The sequence below is a fragment of the Leptosomus discolor genome, chromosome 1, assembly GCF_034619465.1.
Source record: "Leptosomus discolor isolate bLepDis1 chromosome 1, bLepDis1.hap2, whole genome shotgun sequence".
In the NCBI taxonomy this organism is placed as follows: domain Eukaryota; kingdom Metazoa; phylum Chordata; class Aves; order Leptosomiformes; family Leptosomidae; genus Leptosomus; species Leptosomus discolor.
In genome coordinates, this window is record NC_141391.1 from 116,779,229 (window position 1) to 116,799,204 (window position 19,976).

General features: G+C 47.3%; 1 protein-coding gene across 1 annotated transcript; it reads left to right on the top strand.

Moving 5' to 3' along the window:
- The first annotated feature begins 2,633 nt into the window (after positions 1 to 2,633).
- POGLUT1 (protein O-glucosyltransferase 1) lies at positions 2,634 to 19,960 on the top strand. The gene is made up of 11 exons (XM_086463034.1): positions 2,634 to 2,718; positions 3,317 to 3,407; positions 6,172 to 6,315; positions 6,761 to 6,896; positions 10,788 to 10,909; positions 12,492 to 12,551; positions 13,579 to 13,678; positions 14,435 to 14,493; positions 16,616 to 16,783; positions 17,347 to 17,403; positions 18,018 to 19,960. The coding sequence occupies exons 1-11, from the start codon at positions 2,634 to 2,636 to the stop codon at positions 18,172 to 18,174; spliced, it is 1,179 nt and encodes a 392-aa protein (XP_086319160.1). The 3' UTR covers positions 18,175 to 19,960.
- Positions 19,961 to 19,976: the final 16 nt, after the last annotated feature.

Below are 19,976 nucleotides of genomic sequence, written 5' to 3' on the forward strand. Positions count from 1 at the left end.
TGTGGGTGTTTGTGCTTGATTTGGCAGAGAAAGAAAATTAGGGAGGGACTGTTTTTGAGGGAGGGTATCAAAGATCAGAGCCAGATGCTCCTGCACAGAGCTCTGGATTTGCAGGAAATTAAGAAGGTAGAGAAGGTAAGGCAAAGGCTGTGTTTGAAGTGAGAGTCAAGGGGTTCTGAAGCTTACAACTATCCAAGGTGCTTGGGGGAAACTACAGCGCATGCCAAAACCACACCACAGTGGCCCAGGGTGCTTTCATTATACAAAGCCTGGGAGAGAAGAGGCTGTAAATGAAGCTTCAAAAGGAGCTTCATCTTAAAGTCTTAGCTCTCAGGGCCTATTAAACATTTATGCTGACTACCACTCCTACTCTTTGCTTCAGAGAAAGCACCCGAAATAACCTTTGCTACAGAGTGAACTACTACAGCTCTACCAGCTGTGTAGGAGACTAGCGGGGAGCTGTGAGAAACAACCAGAAACGGTGTTGGAACAGCACGCTGAAGTCTCTATTCAGTCAGCTGGGAAAGAAGCAGGAAAATCTGGTCTGGAACCCAAAAGGGAAGACAGAAAACTGTGCTGGAAGTAATGGGTGGGTTAGACACGTAGAGGTGGCTAAAACTGAGTGAGGCCAGTGGAGGCAAATATAGATATATAACAGTATTGACAATTTTTGCTTTTACCTTACTTAAGGTTCACACTTTTGGGGCAGTCTTCAGTCCAGCCTCTGGTTTCGGATCTATGACTACTGCAGCTGTAAGAGAAACTGTAGAAGAAAAGGAAGAAAGCAGACCCTATGAAGAAATCAAAAGGAAGACAGAAGGACTCCAGGAGAAAATGGAAAAAAGGGATTAATTCTCCTGATTTGCTTAAAAAGTCTTTGGCTGTGCAACAGGAGTTTAGGATGAGACAGCTAGAAGCACCCAAGGGTTTCACCCTAGGAAGCTGTTACTACTAATAGCAGATAATACACACAACGTTCACTTATTCCCTCATAGTTCACTCATACAATCATTTAGTTACACTGTTGGAGCAACAGCTGGAGGACAACCTCAGCTACATACTCAGTAGAGGCTTGTGCTGACACACTAGCAGCTTCCAAGCAGGTGTTCAGAAAGTCCCTTAGTAATTTATTTCGATGGCTGCACACATAATCCTGCTGTCTTTGTCTGCATGTAGGAGCCCCTGCCCTCCAGTCACGCAACCTGCAGTCGATACCAGTGTTCACCTGTGGCCTTGCACAGGCTGAGCAGACACTTGGTGCCCAGAGGTTATCAGCTCTTGCAGATTCAGCACAACTACTGGTCTCCAGAATTTATCAGCCCTTGGGAAAACTTCACACTCCTTTTCAGCAGGTGCTTTTCCTTTTTGGTCTGTTTCCTGGTAATTATTTCTCCACCCAAACCTATAGATACCTACAGGACCAATTCAGTTTCACACAAAAGAAGCCTTTATGACAACTTGAGTTGGCGGCTCGTGCAGCTAATCACTCAGCGTTTGTTCTATAGGTAGAAACTTGACACAAATGCGTCTCCTTCCTCTTAACAAGCAGCCACAGCACCTCCTCCTCGAATCCAAAACCACCAAGCTGGATCTGGACTAGAAAAGATGAAGGTTTAGTGTTGACATTTGAATACACAGACCCCATGAAGAGGGGACAGGCCTTCCCACAACCAACCTTGGGAAGAAACATCGATCAACTGGTCTGGATTCATGTTAGGATAGTGTCTGATTAGTGCCAGCACCTCTGACCTCTATTAATTTGGCTGCTTATTGCCGTGGTTATTACAGCCAGCACGGAGTTAACGAGCCTGTCTCCAGAAGGCTGGCCAAATATGACTGAGCTGACCCAAACACCAAGTGGAGGGTACTTTTGAAGACTGAGTTTGTAGAAACCGTTTCACAAAGAGAAGGTCCTGTGCATTTTGTTGATGGCACTCAACCACCAACTCTCAGTCCTGCTGTTTCTCTTCTTCCTTGCAGCCCACACGAAGCTGCGGAGCAGTTTGTACAAATCAATCTAAACCGTTATATGGTGACGATGACCTTTGTGACCTGTTCCTCCATGATCAAATTGAATCAGGCCTTGAAACAGCAAGAGGTCGGGCCAGGAGAAGGAGCCTCTTGCAGGCTGGACAAACTGCTTGATGAGTTCAGTTGTCCAGGGGAGCTCCCGCCAACCACAAGCCCCAGAGGGACCACCAGGTGCACAAGAGCTGCTCAAGGCTCGTGGGTTTTCCTGAGGCGCACACCAGCAGAGGAGGTTATTTGGAGGGACTATCACAGATGAGCACTCAGACCTTCTCTGGGCAGCGGATATTTTTGCAACACAGTCCTCATCTGCTGTAGCCCGCCCCCCCCGACCCCTGCTGCTGCCTTTATTTCCGCAAGCTACAAAACCCGCCTGCGGTCACGACGTGGCCCCCGCGGGGGGCTCCCCACACAGCCCTGGAGCGGGAAGGGACAGCGCCGCCACTGGAGCCGCCGCGGGAAACTACGACTCCCGTCAAACGCCGCGGCACAACACTCCTTGAAAGCGCCGCCATCTTTGGTCGGGGCGTCACCGCCCGCCCACTCTTGCCCGCCAGCGGCCGGACGCGCATGCGCAGGCCGGCGGCGGCGGCGGTGGCGGCGGGATGGGGCGGGCGGCAGTGGCCCTGTGGGCGCTGGCGGTGGCCGCTGTGTGTCGGCTGGAGTCCGCCGCGGCGGGAGGCCCGGCAGGTGAGCGGCGCTCGGGGCTCCTCGCCCGGGAGTGAGGGTGTTCGCGGGGGTTGGGGTAACGGGATGCGGCTTCGCGGCTGGCGGGGAGGGTCGGTGGCCCGGGCGGGAGCCCGCGTGTTCTGTGAGGCCGCCGAGGGAGTCTCGCCGCCGCCTCCTCCTCCGCCCGGCCGCCCAGCTCCCCCGGCAGCCCGTGACAGTCCCCGGGCTGAAAGGGAAGGCTTCCCTTTCAGCCCGGGGGCCGTCACGGGGTGCCTGACTCAGTGGCCCTTCCCCGGCGCCCCTCAGCTGAGTGGCCCCTCTCCTTGCCCGTGACGGCTCTTCCTTCCCTCGCTTGCTTTAGTGGTGCTCTCGTTGAGCTCCATGGACTGGAGCCGTACTGGAGCGTGTTGAGGAACTTTGGTTCAACCTCAGCCAGAGTAAAAACATGTCCTTTCTTAAAAACAAACAAACAAACAGAAAAAAAACCCAGGAGACTGTGGGCCTTTGTGCTACAGAATACAGTGATAAAGAAGTCTCAGTTCAGCTGTTCAGCTCCTGCTAGTTGTTCTGGTAGTTGAATGGATTAATTCCTTTGATGTTTCCTTCTTGTGTGTTTTAGATGCCAAATGGAAAACACTAACTGACCAAATTAAGAAAGCTGTGGAAGTCTATAAGCCATGTGTAAAGGAGAATTGCAGCTGCCACCAAAGGTGAGAGACTGGTTTCCTTTTGACTGCGCAGGCCATGAGAGGGAATACTTTTGCCAGCACTGATGGTTGGGAATTAGCTAGAGAATGTTTGGGATCCAAGGTGTCACAGCTGTAGCCATCATACCTCATGGTGCTTGCAAGGAGGAGGTTATTAATGGCAGTGTGTGAAACAGGTTATCCTCCATAGTTCCAGTAGAAGATGTGTCCACCTGCAAACTGATCACACTCCTTGTCCTCTGCGACTGAGCATACACTATGTCAGCATTTCATATATGATCATGCAATAAACCATACACATTTCTCTCTTAACAATTCACTTCTGCCTCTCTCTCTGTAGTGTTGCTAACAAGCCTTTCTCGTGGGCTTCTAAAAGTGGAAGAAATCGAGTGTGTGTAAAATATTCTAAATAGCTAGATTAAGAAAGATTGTTACAGAACGATTGTTACAGAACACATTGATTTGGTGTGATAGTGTGCTATGCTTTTTAGCTTGCTTTCTTGAGAGTTTAGCTCACTGCTTGTGAGAATTGGAGTGATAGTGGATGCTTAACTACCTGACTTTCACATGACCAAAGCATGATCCAAGAGGAGCTGATTCAAGAAGACACAAGTCCTGTTTATTTTTGTAATAACTGTGGAGCATTATGCATTATGCCAGCACTCTGACTTGAAATGCTAGCTTAATCTTCCTACAGTGAATTTAATGCAGAGAGCTAGAGGCTTATATGTGATGCAAGACCACTGTAGGCAGTACAAGTGCAGGCTGATCTGGCCTGTAGACATCGCCAAACCAAGCTTCCTTTCTGTTCGCACTGATAGAGCACGGCTGCAGCGTGGCGTACACTACGGGTGCGTAGGTCATCATTGTCATAGGGGCAGGGATTGTAGGACTGGGTTTTTTTTGATACCTTTAAGCACATTTTTGTTTAAAGGAGAAGAGGGAATTTGGGGAAAGAGGGCACATATACTTCTGCTTTTAGGATTAGGATTCCAAATGCAGAAACACAGATGCCCAACTTTAAGCCTCCTATTTAAAAGAACCAGATGTGCTTGCTTATTTTTGGGGTGGGATTGAGTGCTATATTGGCTTTTAATATCACATGAGTCATATCGGGCAACTGTTTGTACACTCTTTGGAGTTTTTGATCTTCGTTGCTCTTGAAATATTGATGAGGAAAAGTCTCTTCTAGTTTAGCCTTCCAGTCTTTTTAGAAAGTTCCAATTCAGATACAGCCTAAAGACATCTTCTGAGCTTTAAACATACACTCCCCCATCTGCTGCCCACCTTTGGGTAGAACACCTTCCCAAGTGGTTACAACCTCCAAATCTGCCTCAGAACGCGGTAGTTGATAGTAACCATGAAGCTGCAGTTGCTGTGAGTCTCGAAATGTAGTTTCCACTAAAGCAGTTCATTGAAGGGTTAAAGAGCACTGCTATAGTGACAGGCATTACAGAAGAATCCAGGAAGATAATACGACATGTGTGCTGTGTGGCACTCAAGAAACTCAGTTCATTTTGATAGCTGATTTGGAGGTATGTAAATGTAAAGCACAATGCTGAAAGACAGTACTTTTCACTGTATAACAGATTCTACTTATGTCTAGTCTTCTGTGACTCAGTGGCCAAGGACTGAAGGTCCTAACTTGTTCGTTGCTGCTTTTCAGTTGTCACTTAGATTACAATGACATGGATGTGCCATAAAACTGCAGCTTTCTTCCTTTTCTCTAGCTTGTTACATTTGCATCCCTGCCAGACCACTTACCCTGTGTTCAGCCCATCTGCACAACGGCAATTCTCTATGTAGTTTTACTGTTTTCTACCCGATTACAAAATAGCAGCATCCTGAAGGTTGGAGGGCACCTCCTGAGATCATCAAGTCCAGACCCTCTGCTCGAGCAAGGTTGCCAGGGCTATGTCCAGTCAGGTTTTGAATATCTCAGAGAACAGAAACTCCACAGTCTCTCTGGGCAACCTGTACCAGTGTTTGACCACCCTCACAGTGGGATCACCCCGACAGCGTTGTATTAAACTAAGGCATTGGTGCAGCGTCTGCCAAAAAGGCGGGGAGGGTGTCTTCATGGCTGCTACAATCTGACAGTGTTCATTAAATGCTCCAAGCAGCAGGGACCTTTAGACTAAATTCGTATAAACTGCATCCTCCTTCTGTATTTTCTTATATTCATTAGGTTTATGTCTTCATACTGCATTCCTGGAGCTCACTGGTGATGTGCAGGTGTCACAGCACACATGCTGCATAGGTCTGGCCTTCACTGCACCCAGCGTTATTGGGTGATGCTGTTCCTTGCAACTAGACTCTTACCTTCTTTTTTTAATGGCTAAATAGCGTGGCATTGTGTGAGGAATGCGGTCTTGGTGTGGTCCGTCTTTCACAGAAGGCCAGAGCACAAGCTTCGCAACTCAGCTTAAGTGAGCTGAAGGCTTTTACCTGTGAGTTGCCAGGGTATGTAAGTTCCTTTCTGGGAGAGTAACTAGAATTGTCCATGTTGATTTGGGCTCAGTCCTGCGCTGGGCTTTCTGTTCGGGCAGGCCATACGTAGGTAGTCAAAGAGTGAAGCCTGGACCTTTGAGTCTCTGAGGGACATCTCTTCCAAGTAACTTAACTTAAATTCTTCATTACGCCACATGTAGCAGAGCTCCTGGAAGCTATGCAGAGCTTGTTTAACTAAAAGTCTGTTCTGTATACTGCAGTAATTTAATGCACAGTATCCTCCCTGTTGTACTTAATAATGGCTGTTTTGTTTCAGTGTCTGGAAGCAGGACCTGGCTCCTTTTCGAGGTGGCATTTCCAAGGAGATAATATCAGATGTGGTGAGCCGGAAGCTCGGGACGCACTACCAAATCGTTAAGAACAAATTGTACCGTGAGCAGGACTGCTTGTTCCCTGCAAGGTAAGAGTTGTGCAGAAGATCTTTTCTCCCTAGCTGGGACACAGGAGTACTTCCAGCTTTGCCAAGTTGAAAGTCATTGAGCACAATGATATTTCAAAGGTCTGAATTCCTTACCAGAGCAGGAGCCTAGAAAATTACGTATGAGGCTTAAACGTAGCAAGAGGTAAGTGTCATTGTTGCACTTCAGTGTACAAAGGGTTGGTTGGTTGTGGGATCCCAGAGGAAGCTGCAGATCAGGCCAGATTTAACAGGATGGGTTGCTTCATTCGTGTCTGTACTACTGCGCTGGGGCTTAGAGGCTGCTATAGGCAGTTCCCCAGCCTGCGTCGTGGTATGGCTCAGGCTCGCCATCTCTTCTGCTCCTGCGCAGAGAGAAAGGCCTGCAAGAGAATGCAGGATTCTGCCTTCTCCTTACAGCTCTTCGCCATATGTCATTTCTCCACAGATGCAGTGGAGTTGAGCACTTCCTTCTGGGGATCATCAGCCGCCTCCCTGACATGGAAATGGTGATCAATGTACGAGACTACCCTCAGGTACCCAAGTGGATGAAACCCGTTATCCCAGTCTTCTCCTTCAGTAAGGTGTGCACTGCTTTAAAAGCTGAGCATTTCCAAGACGCGCGTGTCCTCCTTTCTCTTGGGAACGTATTTTTGAGGATGGTTCCCCACAGATTTTCTGTGTGCTAAAATTGCTTGCTCTTTTTTGCTCTTTATGTTTCCTTTTGCTTCCAGTTTTCTGGCAGACAGACTTTCAGATTTATTCAATAGAACAGTTTTTCCCCTCAGTAGCTTCTCTTCCAGGTCAAAAAAATGTACCTTTGCCACAGCAGAATGATGCACGGCTAGATGGGGTTCATTGTTATTTGCTACAGTGCCTCTGTTAAAATTGTAGCTGTAGTTTATCCACATTGTTAAGGACTTTTGATCATCAGTCAGCTGTCAGACAGTTAATCTCGTTTAATATGAATATTTTAGTCCTCTTTTTTGGTACCACAGGTAAGTGTTCTTCTCTTCTTTTTTGTAATATTGCTGTCTCCTGTGAACCCTTGTCCCCTGGATTCCCTTTTCCATCTCCAAATATGCACACACATGCAGAAGCGCACACAAAGACGTTTGTTCTCGGCATCTCTGTTCCCAGGCTGGAGAGCCCTCCCACATGTTTTCCTGCCTCTCCCATTGTTAAACCTGACTGTAGCATAGTGTCTCATCCTTTCCAATGAAATATCCTTACATCTCAAGCTTCAGCTAATCTTACTTTGCCTTAGTGTATGCCCAATGTGCCCAAATCCTGCACCCTTGCTATCTAATGCCGATTGTGATCCGGTCCTTGGCTGAAGCCCATTTGCTCTTGCTCGATCAGGCCCTATACTGTTTTGGCGAACTTGTAGCAGCTTACCCAGGACCTCAGCTCATGCGGTCTGAACCCTATTACAATCTGTAACTGTTGCTTAGTTCCCAGCCATCCTGAAACTCTCTCTAGAATTTCAGTACAGCACTGCAAGCACTGTCATTCAAGAACTGTGTTTGCTGCCAGGTGTTACAGTAAAGCTAGCTGTCTTGCCGCTTGACCGTCACACAGCCTTAACTTTAGCCAGCAGAACCCAAACTGATGCAGAGCAGGTTGCAGGAGCTTAATCTTTGCAGCTGTATTCATCATCCTGCCCCTGGGTGCCTTGCAGGACCCTGCAAGAAACTGAGGTCTCTGATCACTGTTGTCCAATACCTGAGCTGTAACCTCAGCCCTATCCTTAACTGAAACCCAGTGACCCCAGCATAGCTCACATTTAACCAGCCAGTGTTAGTCCCTGCCAGAATGAGGAAGGCTCCAGGATGCTGGTCCAGAGTGCTTTCTAAGGCTGAAAACACAAGGGATTGCAGGATTGCCCACTTCTGCATCTTGCAAGGCTGACCCTGGGTGGGTGGTGGAGCTGTCATGGTTTGTTATCAATGCTTGTTTATAGCAAGATTGAGAAGGAGCAGATCGTAGAAGCGCATGCTCACTTAAGTTGGAAGGGACTTCAGGAGGTCACCCAGTCTAGCACCTCGCTCAGAGCAGGGCCAACTAGATCAGGGTGCTCTGGGCTGTGTCCTGCCCAGTTCTGAGCATCCCCAAGGACAGGGCATCCACAGCCTCCCTGGGCACATGCCCCAGTGTTTGACCTCCCTCTAATCAAAGCCTGTGGCCTCTTATTCGGTCTCGGTGCACTTCTGAAAAATTTTCCTCTGTCTTCTCTAAACTCTTCTGTTAGGTAGTAGGAGACAGCATTTAGATCCCCCCAAGCCTCCTCTTTCTGAGCATGAACAAACCCAGTCCTCAGCCCCTGTTTATACATCATGTGCACCAGCCTGCTATGTTGGTGGCCTTGGACTGTCCCCAGTATCTCCAGGAGACAGATGCATAATTTGGATAAAAGTTTATTACTAGTACAAGGAAGTGACCTATAGTCTGGTTTCATGAAAGGGTTTAGTCTTAACTTAAGTGCTGGTCTTCCCTCTGATTACATGGGAATTTAAGCATCCAAATAGGATTGAGGAACTGGAATCCTTACATGATGTGGGTAGTTGTTACGGTGAATTGTTAAGTGATCTCTAGGAAGGTTGGAGTGAATTGAAGTGTTTAAAGTCTAAATGTCAAAGTGTCTAGAAGTGCCTCTGTCTCTGAGGAGATAATAACGCCTCAACTTAGCAGTAGAAAACATAGATGCAAGTCTTTAGAATCATAGAATGAATCACAGAGTGGCTTGGGTTGGAAGGGACCTTAAAGCTTCTGTAGTTCCAACCCCTCCTGCCATGGGCAGGGACACCTTCCACTAGACCAGGTTGCTCAAAGCCCCATCCAGCCTGGGCTTGGACTCTGCCAGGGAGTGGGCAGCCACAGCTTCTCTGGGCAACCTGTGCCAGTGCATCACCACCCTTCCTTATATCTAATCTAACTCTACCCTCTCTCTGTTTGAAACTGTTACCCCTCGTCCTGTCACCACACTCCCTGATAAAGAGTCCCTCCCCATCTTTCCTGTATGCCCCCTTTAAGCACTGGAAGGCCGCTGTAAGGTCTCCCCAGAGACCAGGCAGAATAGGGAAGGTGCTCCAGCCCCCTGAGCATCTTCGTGGCCCTCCTCTGGACTTGCTCCAATGGGTCCATGTCCTTCTTGTGCTGGAGGCCCCAGAGCTGGACGCAGCACTGCAGGTGGGGTCTCGCCAGAACAGACTAGAGGGGGAGAATCACCTCCCTCGACCTGCTGGTCACACTTCTCTTCGTACAGCCCAGGATGCAATTGGCTTTCTGGGCTGCAAGCGCACCTTGCTGGCTCATATTCAGTTTTTCATCCACCAGAACCCCCAAGTCCTTCTCCGCAGGGCTGCTCTCGATCCACTCATGGCCCAGCCTCTATCTGTGCTTGGGATTGCCCCAACCCAGGTGCAGGACCTTGCACGTGGTCTTGTTGAACTTCATGAGGTTTGCACGGGACCACCTGTCCAGCCTGTCAAGGTCCCTCTGGATGGCCTCCCTTCCCTCCTAATGACACAGGTTGGTGTCATCAGCAGACTTGCTGAGGGTGCACTCAATCCTGCTGTCCGTGTCACTGACAAAGATGTTATACAGCACCGGTCCCAATACTGACCCTTGAGGAACGCCGCTCATCACTGGTTTCCACTCTGACATAGAGCCGTTAACTGTGACTATTTGAGTGTGACCATCCAGCCAATTCCTGCTCCGCTGAGTGGTCCATCCATCAAATCCATGTCTCTCCAGTTTAGAGACAAGGATGTTGCGCAGGACAGTGTCAAATGTTTTGCAGAAGTCCAGGTAGATGACATGGGTTGCTCTTCCCTTATCCACCAACGCTGTAACTGCATTGTAGAAGGCCACCAGTTTTGTCAGGCACAATTTTCCCTTGGTGAAGTCCTGTTGGCTGTCACCAGTCGTCTCCTTATTTCCCATGTGCCCCAGCATAGTTTCCAGGAGGGTCCGCTGCATGGTCTTGCTGGGCACAGAGGTGAGACTGACTGGCCTGTAATTCCCCGGGTCTTCCTTTTTTCCCTTTTTAAACATGGGGGTTGTGTTTCCTCTTTTAACAGAAAGGTGAGTGGAGCTCGGGTCTTCTGCTATTTACTAATCAGCTATACCATGGAACTTTTTTGTTATTTTCTAGCATGAAAGTCCTGTGTTGTCATGCAGCAAGACATAGCCTTTTTCAAGTCATTGAAACATTTTGTTTGGAAAGGGCCTTAGGAGGTCATCTGGTCCAGTGGCCCACTCAGACCAGGTGTGCATGCTGAAATGCACTGGCTTTTCTCTGTTGGGTTGTCTCCATATGAGCCCCAGCGACACCATGGTGACCACAAAGCTCTCATGGCTGCTTGTGGAACAGTAGCTGAGAAAGCTGACAGGCTTCCCAGAAGGAGTGTTCATTGCTCATGAGTTCAGTCAGTAAACAGAAGTAAACATTAGTTTTACTCTTTTTTCTTAAGACACCTGAATACAATGATATCATGTATCCTGCCTGGACATTTTGGGAAGGAGGACCTGCTGTTTGGCCAATTTACCCAACAGGTTTAGGGCGCTGGGACCTCATGAGAGAGGACCTCAGAAGGTATGTTTTGGAAATTATTATGGGGGGGGGAGGTTTAACAGAAGACAAACTCTAGTAAATAAGCTGTCTAATGCTGGGCAGCGTTGGGCCAACGTTGAAGTCTAAGACCATAGGTCTGTTGGCCTGCGTTCTGTCCTGCAGCCTCTCATTAACCACGTACAGCCTAACTGCTGTGTAAGAATTCTCCATGGAAACCTTGGATGATGTAACCAGAAGTTATAATTAGCTTCTCCATTTCCAACACTTCAGTAGGGAATGCAGAGGGCAAAGTATACACATTCTTCATGCTGTCAGGGCAAGATTACTATAATTTTTGGTGAGATAGGGTTTGTCAACAAAGTAGCAGTTACCTTTTGCCTTCAGAAATCTTTTCTGACATGTGGAAATATTTTCCTTTGTTTTCAACTACTTCTTTAGGAGCTGTGGTTTTTTCTACTGCAGGAATGATCCAGGATGTTTGTGTAAGCTTCTGGAAGGGTAAAAGAAAGCCTTCTTTAGATCTGCTTTTACTTGAGTATTTTTGTGCAAGAGAGCGCCCTGGAATTGTTCCCAAGTATCAAGAGTCATTACAGGGCTGAGAGTAAGACAGAAGATGTTTCTGACTGAGAGTCTTTCTTTTGGCAGAATCTTTTGACTGTTAGCAGAATAAGGGGCTATTTCCCAAGGAGAGTGACAAACAAAGTGTGCAACAGTGAGTGAACGCAGAAACTCAACAAGGAAAAAAAACCGCCTTGATGTCAATCAGTTGACATTGGAATGCAAGGTTGAATGTTTCTTGCTTCAAAATCTGAAGATCTGGGGGACTAATTAGCTGAAGCCTAATGTGATGTAGGACAACGAAGGTCCAAAGCATTTCTTGATCCTTGCTTTCTCAGTGAACCCCACTTTTGTCACTGGGTTACGAGCAGATGCAAAGCTTGACCTGCACAGATCAGTTTGGGGATCAGGGCCTATGTGTCAAGCCAGGCGCAATGGGAAATTACAAGAAAGAGTTCCCTGGAGGGAGGCAGGTGACTGCACTGACAGAAATAAAGCATGTAAACAGCTATTTTTAAGGACTTGCTCAGATTTCAAATGAAAGTTAGTTGGGAAAACAATGAACCCCTGTGTTTTAAATGCAAAACACTAGGTGGGGTTTTTTGTTTGTCATTGTTTGGTGGTTGTTGTTTTTTAAGGGGAAATGACAGTGGTTAGAAACTCTCATTTTGCACAATTTTGGTGCAAGTTTTGCGCCATATTCAATGAAGTACAGAAAAATAAGCAACAATGCAAAAAGTGGATTCAAATTTTAGGTAAGTTTTAATAACCTTAAAGGTTTGGTGAGGGGGTTGCATGTATTTCATTGTTTTGACTGAAAGGTATTCTGAAAAGTAGCCTGTGTCGTATTGCCTTAAACACAATATTCACAGGAAAACCTGCTTCACTGGTCCTGGCTGAGAGTTTTTTCTGCTATAATGAAGAAAGTGATTGCCTTCAAAAAATGAAGAGTAATAAAACCAGATCATGCTGTGAAAACTGACGAGAGCACTGTTTTCATGGTTCTATTGAATCATTTACTGCCGTGTATAAACAATATTTTCAGATCTGCAGAAAAATGGCCATGGATGAAAAAAATCTCTAAAGGATATTTCAGAGGATCCAGGTGAGCATATTTTCCTGTAACAGGAGAGTCTACCAACATATGCCATGACAGCTGTCTGTATGCAGAAATTTCTGTTGTCTCCAAGACCTAAACAAGTGTAACCCAGGGCGTATGTTTTAAAAAGAAAGCAGGACATTTTGTCCAGCAGCATTTCACCATTAGCCATTCTCCATAAGAATTGCCATTTGCAACTAGTGTATTATAATAAGTCTAATATTGGAAACAGAAGTTATGATGGATTTGCTATGTTACTCCTTAGTGAGTAAAACTGTCACACTGGGAACCAGCTTGCTTTGTTCCGTGAAGGGAACTGCAGGTGCACGAGACAAATTTAAAGATTTGCTATTGACGTGCATGCTTCTTGCCAGTGTGAATACTTCATTCGCTACGCAAGTGCTCGACACTGAATCAAAAGTATTCCTGCTTTAAGTTACCTGAGTGGCGAGGGATAAGAGAGCAGATTATTTTTTCCCCTCTCTCCAGTGGCTGTTTGAAAACAATGTTAAACCAAATACTTTGTTCCTCCCCCATCCCCAGTAGGGAAGGACTCGCTATCTTACTAGGAAGACTCAGGGGGTGAGGAGTGAGTCTCAGGGATGTCATAACCTTGTTTATCAGTGGTGTTTGAAATTAGTTTGAAATCAGAGGGATCAGCGCTGAAGATGCTTAGCATCCCTTAGCTCTCTCTGACTTAGAAGGGAGGTAAAGTATTTGGCACCCATCAGGATAAAGCCTGAAGGAAACAACATCTCTGCTGATTTGTCCTGGGAATTGCTTAAATCATACTATTAAATATTTAGTAAGTGAAATAAAGAAATGTGGCCTCAAATCGTTTCGGTACACATAACTCGTTCTCTTCTGCTAATATACCCTTGGGCAGAAATACACAGTGTAGTAGGCACTCGATAATGTTTTTGAGGCACATAGGGAGGTCAGCCTCATGAAGAGGGAGGATCTTGAGTCCTGTAGCCTGTTAGCTGTGTTGGGTCACGTGGATTGGCGGTTACTGATAACATTTCTTTTGCAGAACAAGCCCTGAGAGAGATCCCCTCATTCTGCTGTCCCGAGAAGACCCAGAGCTCGTTGATGCTGAGTACACTAAAAACCAGGCTTGGAAATCTGAAAAGGTGCGTGGGTGTCGTCTGTCTGCCGAGTGTGAAGGCCAGGAAGGGTGGCATTGCAAGATGGCTTTGATGATGGAGAAGCATCTTTTTGGGAGAGTTGTGATCCTGTAGACTGGGGGAGGCTTGTAGTTCCCTTGATGGCCGCACCTCTCTGACAGATGAAAGGAAGGAGTGTCTAGAGCCTGGCAGGCCAAACATTTTTCTTCTGTTTCTTCAAGGAGCCCAGCACATACAAGGAAATGAATCTATGCCAATCCCCTCTGCCATTACAACAAAGTTAGCCAGCTCTTCTCTTCCTAGCCCTGAGCTGCCTGTCTGTTGTTGTCAGTTTTCTTAAACCTTTTGCTGTCATCTCCATTTCTTGGTCTTGCTGTTGATAACTTTCTAGTAATTGTTGATGATAACTTTTTAGTTCCATACCAGTCTACAGTCCATCTCTCTCCAGACAGTCTTGGCTAATCCGGCCACGCTTGGCTTCACGTAGTCCATTGTCCCAAGCTGTTTTCCACTCTATAGCTGCCAACTCACCATTATCATTTAATGTGTTTGTGCTGGCGTTTGCTTACAGGCTGTGTGTAATTTACTGAATTTTTTTCTTATTTGAAGAGCTGGGCATTCTTCATAGTACTTCTAAAAGCCTACCAGAGAAGGTTTTCTCAGAAGTGGGAATGGAGGGGTTTGAGACTTCAGCTGAGAAGGAAAACAGATGAAATCACCATATAAAGCTTACTGATTTTTATTAATTCTCATTATTTTAAGGACACCTTAGGGAAGCCTCCTGCAAAGGAAATTCCACTGGTTGATCACTGCAAATACAAGTAAGAGTTTTGATTAGTAAAGCTGTTCAAGGGCTGTGGGGTATTTCCTTCCTTGCATGGTGTAAGGTCTCATTTTATTTTAAGGTTTAGTTCCAGCAGCCAGCTCCATGCAGATAAGAAGGCTTGTGAACGGACATAAGGTCGTTGAAAATTTGGGAGCTTAGCATGGCCTCTTTCAGTGTCAGCTTTCCTTTGTCAGGTCAGGAGAAATAAAGTGCTTTGGGGAAAGTAAAGGTCTTAGATCACTAATAAACATACAGATCGAAAATTTATTTTTTTTTAAATCAAAAAGGCTTTCTACCAATTTTTCTTTATATTCCTGCACCAAGCTGTGTGTTCGAAATTATTTTTTTCGATGCTACAGTAATAGCATCGCTGTCTTCAAAGACATAAGGCACTAAGGAATCACGTCTTCATATGCATACTGGGGCGAGTGTTGCCACTGGATGTGTATAGTAAAAGAGAGAACCTGAAATATGGATCAATACTATATCTGCTCCGTCGTATTTCAGGTTCTCTCTGTGTATGTGGTTTTGATTTACAAAGGCTTTTATTTTTTTTTAGCTACTTTAGGGAGGGGTTTTGGTGTAATATTCTTGTGGGTTTCTGCCTAAAAATACAAACTCCTAGTGTGTGTGCATTTGTATGTCTGATGTTTTGCTTTAAAATTACCTAGTTACGACTCTGCCAGCAAGAATCTGCTGATAGAAGAATTCAGTCACTTGGCTGGATCTGTGTTGTTGTGCAAATATGATTGACTTGTCTCGTTTTGTATTTCACTAGACTGTTGCCCAGATTTCTCCCTTCTGTTACACATAGGCTTCCCAACTTTGATGCCTCCTAAGCCCCTCGTACAGTGTAGGCTGAGACAGTCTCACGTGCTTTTGTCGTAGCCCAGGGTCTGGTAGGGTCAACGTGGACTTCTCACTGCTGCCTTCAGTGTAGGTGCTATAGCAGGCTGTCCGAGAGCAGCGCGCGGTGGCTTGGCTGAGGCCACGGATGGTGGGAGCTGTCTGGAATTGGACAGAGGCATTTCCTCGCTTCCAGACCACTGTTCTTGTTACACCTCTACACGGATTTGTTGAGTTCCTAATACAACGAGCTCCTCACCCCTGCCTTGAGCTCCGAGGTAATACAAAGAATGCAAAATAATTTTAGATTTACTCCTTGTCACTTACTGCTACTGAACTAAGTTTAGCTATAACTCCCATCTCACCCAAAACATATATAATCGCCATCTTGCCCAAAATAGCTTCATTAAAGGAAGATCTCCATTCCCCCAGCCCAAAATATTTGACTTCAAAGACTAGTTATATGTACTGAGGGGTTTTACCCACAGGAAAAACAGCTTTCCATGTAACTGGAGAAATGGGGGTTTAAAACAGAGAGCAAATAAGCAAACAAACATCCCTCTGAGATACAGTTTGCTAAGAGAAATCCGCCCCCAGTCAAGCCCACTTTACTAACTTGGCAGAAAATACTGAAAACAGTATTGTGGATTCTTTGTTATCTGCAAAGTCCATCTGTTGTGTGCTAGCCTATTTAACCTCCTAGGGTTGCATTCCCAAGTTAATATGAAACAATTAGGTTCAGATTAAAGCAGAGTCCCAGAGGGGAGTTAAAAAAAAAAAACAAACCAACCAACCACAACAAAAAAAAAACCAACAACAAAAAAAAACCCAAAAAACAACCAAGGTAGATGTGGCAAAACAAAACAATGAACAAAGAAGCTCACTGCAAGACCAGGGAGACTTGGGGAAAAGCTGCTCGTGGTAACAGTCTCTGAAGCGTGGCGTCAGCATCCACGTTGTGACCTTCCGTGCTGTGTTGTCCGTTGTCCGTGAGGCCCTCTTTGGTTTGTCGCAGGCAGGTGTCTTCATCAGAGGTAAAGCCTCGCGCCTTGATTTTCTCCCCTGGTTTTGACAGACAGCAGAAACTCACCTGGCACATCCTTAACTTCAGCTCACCGTTCCTGTGGGGAGCTTCAAAGAGATGTCTTCCCTTTGTTTCAGCGACCAGTGTGGGGCGCGGCCGACTGCTACTCGGAGCCCCATTTCTTAGTGCCTTTCCTCACCACACGCCCAGTGTAATCAGGTCCCTCTCTCTGCTTTTCCTTTGAAAGGTATCTGTTTAATTTCCGGGGAGTGGCTGCCAGTTTCCGGTTGAAACACCTTTTCTTATGTGGTTCGCTCGTCTTTCACGTTGGAGAAGAGTGGTTGGAGTTCTTCTACCCGCAGCTGAAGCCTTGGGTCCACTACGTCCCAGTCCAGTCGGACCTCTCCAACGTCAGGTGTGAGACCCCGGGTGTGCTCAGCGGAGCAGCGCGTGCCCCAGGAAACGCCGCTGTGTTTGGGGAGGCGGTTTGGTTTGTGTCGCACTAAGAAGCGCCCCCGCTCCTCGGCGTCAGACAAAGGCTCGTGGAGGTTGTGTTCTTTTCTCTTTATTACTGCCCCCCAAGGCTCCTTTGCCGGTGCCACTCGGAGAGTACAGTTTCACTGGAGGGTGCAGGTCTTTTGCCCTCACTGACACCAGCTTTGCTGGTGGGCCCTGCAGCACAGGTGAGGGGCAAGAGGAACTTAGCACTGGGCCAAAAACGTGTTAGCTCCCAGGTTTCAGCGTGCCATCTGGAACTGATACGGAACAAATGAGAAGGGCAGGTTTCTTCTGTGCTCCGAGATGAGGAGCACCAGTCCCTCGCTCAGCAGTAGAGCCTTGCTGTCATCCTCCACAACAGTTTGGCTAAGGGACGATGTTCTCCGAGCCTTGCTGTCATCCTCCACAACAGTTTGGCTAAGGGACGATGTTCTCCATCGAGCTTGTGGTTTCATCACATTTTTTTGGTCTTCGTTTTAGGGAGCTGTTGCAATTCGTAAAGGAAAACGATGCCATAGCACAAGAAATCGCAGAGAGGTAAGTTGTGTGTCCTTTCTGGCTTCTTCCAAAGCAGTTTCTTGTGCAGTTTTTGAAGGGGTTACCTGTCAAAGACAGCCTGGTATTAATGGGGTGCAGGTGGACTGATCTGCAATAGCAGCAGGAGGGCTGGAGAACTCACAACAAGCAGGAGGAACCGGAGAACAAGATTCTGTGCTTAGGTCTTGGGTTCAGATGTGACCCACGTCAGGAACCCCGCTGAACGCTGTCAGAAGTTGGGGCTTTCATCCCGGTACGGGGCGAGTTGATCCCTGGGAACTGTGTCTGCGTTGTAAGCATTGTGCGTCCAGGCTGGCAGTGACTGGCTGCTGAAGCAGCGTGCATCGGGGCTGCTCGGGCTGCAGCTGATACGTGGAATGTGGTATTTGTTATCCCAGATAACAAATACCATCTTGAGGATGACGAAAGCACTGCAACCGTCAGAGCTGTGAGCGTGAATGGGAATCGTGAAATTAAAGTAGACGGCACAGAGCAGTGCATGTTGTTTCTTGTTTGCAACAGGGAAGAGTGGAAGTTGATATACGTATGAAACAAAACCAAAGACTCCTGTAGGAGCTGGAAATTGGTTCTGACTGTGCTTTGTGTGTCTCTAGGGGACGCCAATTCATCACCGAGCACTTGCAGATGGAGGATGTCTCTTGCTACTGGGAGCATCTGCTGGCTGAATATTCCCAAGCCTTGACTTACAAAGTGAAAAGGAGGAAGAGCTACAGTGAGATCACTTCTGAATGGCCGAAAACAGAACTATAGAGACTTCTCTGTTTTCAGCTCAAACGGATCTCTGTGGAAATCTGAAGATCAGTGCGTCTTCTTTCTTGTTCTCTCAGGCTCCTTATCCTTTTCACTAGAACTACAGAGAACAGCAACAGGCTGACTTAGAAATTGCTGCCGTAGAGTGAGACCCGGTTATGCTGTCGCCTTGAGAATGTTAAGTAGAACGTTGGGTTATGGCTGTCAGTTGGGGTGGTTATGGCCATGCCTGGCAGAGGGCTGTTAGCGTTTGGGGCTTAGTTACTGTCTGTCCCAGAATGATCCTAAATCCCACTCTGTCAACGAGGAGCCTTTCTGTTAATTTTACTGGACTTTTTACCAAGTCCTCCATACTCGTGGGTGAGGTACACAGACTGTCAGCTACACTCACCTGGGAGGTATGTGCCCCTTTTTTTTTATGGCAAATGGTCAGTGTTTTCCCACGTGTGTGATAGCCCTTGGGATATTAGGTGTTCTCTGACAGAAGCAGGTACTGGGATTTGGGGTAACCTTTTTAGTTAGCTTAGAGCTTATGTTTACATTGGGTTTTGGAGGTTGACGGTAAGGCCTAGGCGTGCCACTGAAAGGACAAATGATCCTTGTGCGGTTAAACCACCTACCTCACAGGGGAGCGGCTGGTGGTGATGGTGTTGCCACAGTGCTAAGCCTCAGCAGCAGACAGTCGAGCAGCCGGCAACTGAGATGGAGACAGTTCATCCTCCGACAGATGAGCTGGGTGCCCACACAGCCATGCAGAACTGAGCCCCTCTTAACAGCCTCTTGGCCATTGGCTGGCCAGGCGTCCTTAACAACCCGGGGAAAGTGTATGCAGAGGTGGAGTCAGCTCTGCTTTTTGCCTGATGTTCACAGATTCTCTGCTCTGATCCCCTGCTGTAATCTTTCTAGGGTGGGTGGTTGTGTTTTGTGTTGGTTTTTGGGGGGTTTTTTTTGAGGTTGGTAATGTGTCTTGTCACTTCAGTATTTGCTTTTCTTTCCCACTGCTGTTACACTCCTTTTTTTCTTTCAGTGTGGTTGAGGGAATGTCTTCAGCCACGCAGCGGCAGCTAGTCCTCCTGTCACTCACTCATTTTGAGTTCAGTCACAGGTCGCTTGCGCTCACCGTATGTATGTATGCCCACAACGGGCTGCTCAGCTCGGAGTGGGTGCCGCTTCTGAAACGCTCCGTGGCCCCTGCATTGAGGGGCCTGGTGGGAAGCAGCTTCTTCTCTGGCATCCAGACAAGTGCTCGGAAGAGCAGGGGCTGCAGCATGGGATCCCAGTGAGGGGGCCGTTGCCTCCCAGGTGAGCACCCTCGGTGACAAAGCAGCCTCATGGCTTAGGAAGCAGCGTGTTAGTGGAGGAGAATGGTGGCGACGCTCGCGGTGTCCCCTGCAGTCAGCTCGGGTCAGAGGAGAAGTGGGCACTGCGGGGAACAATAACGCTAATGCACCTCCCCACGGGTGCGCCCATGCAGGACACGAAGCACTGCCAAGCCCTGGTGCAGGGGTGTAACTGCCAGAGCGATTCGTCAAGCACCGGCTGCAGGAGCAGCACGCTGGTGGTGTGACCGGTGCTGGGGTTATCCTGGCCTGCACGGGACGCAGACCAGGGTGCTGGAATAGTCTGGCTTCTGCGGGAAAGAACTCTGTGAGAGCGGAAGGGGTTTTCTGGGGGTGTGTTTTTAGTCAAGAGAGAGACAGTGCTCTGAGGAATGAAACAGCTCTGTATAGTGGTTTTAAACTGTTTTTAATTAAGTGCTTTTTGGAATAAAACAAATGAAAATGAAGTTTTGTTGGATGCGT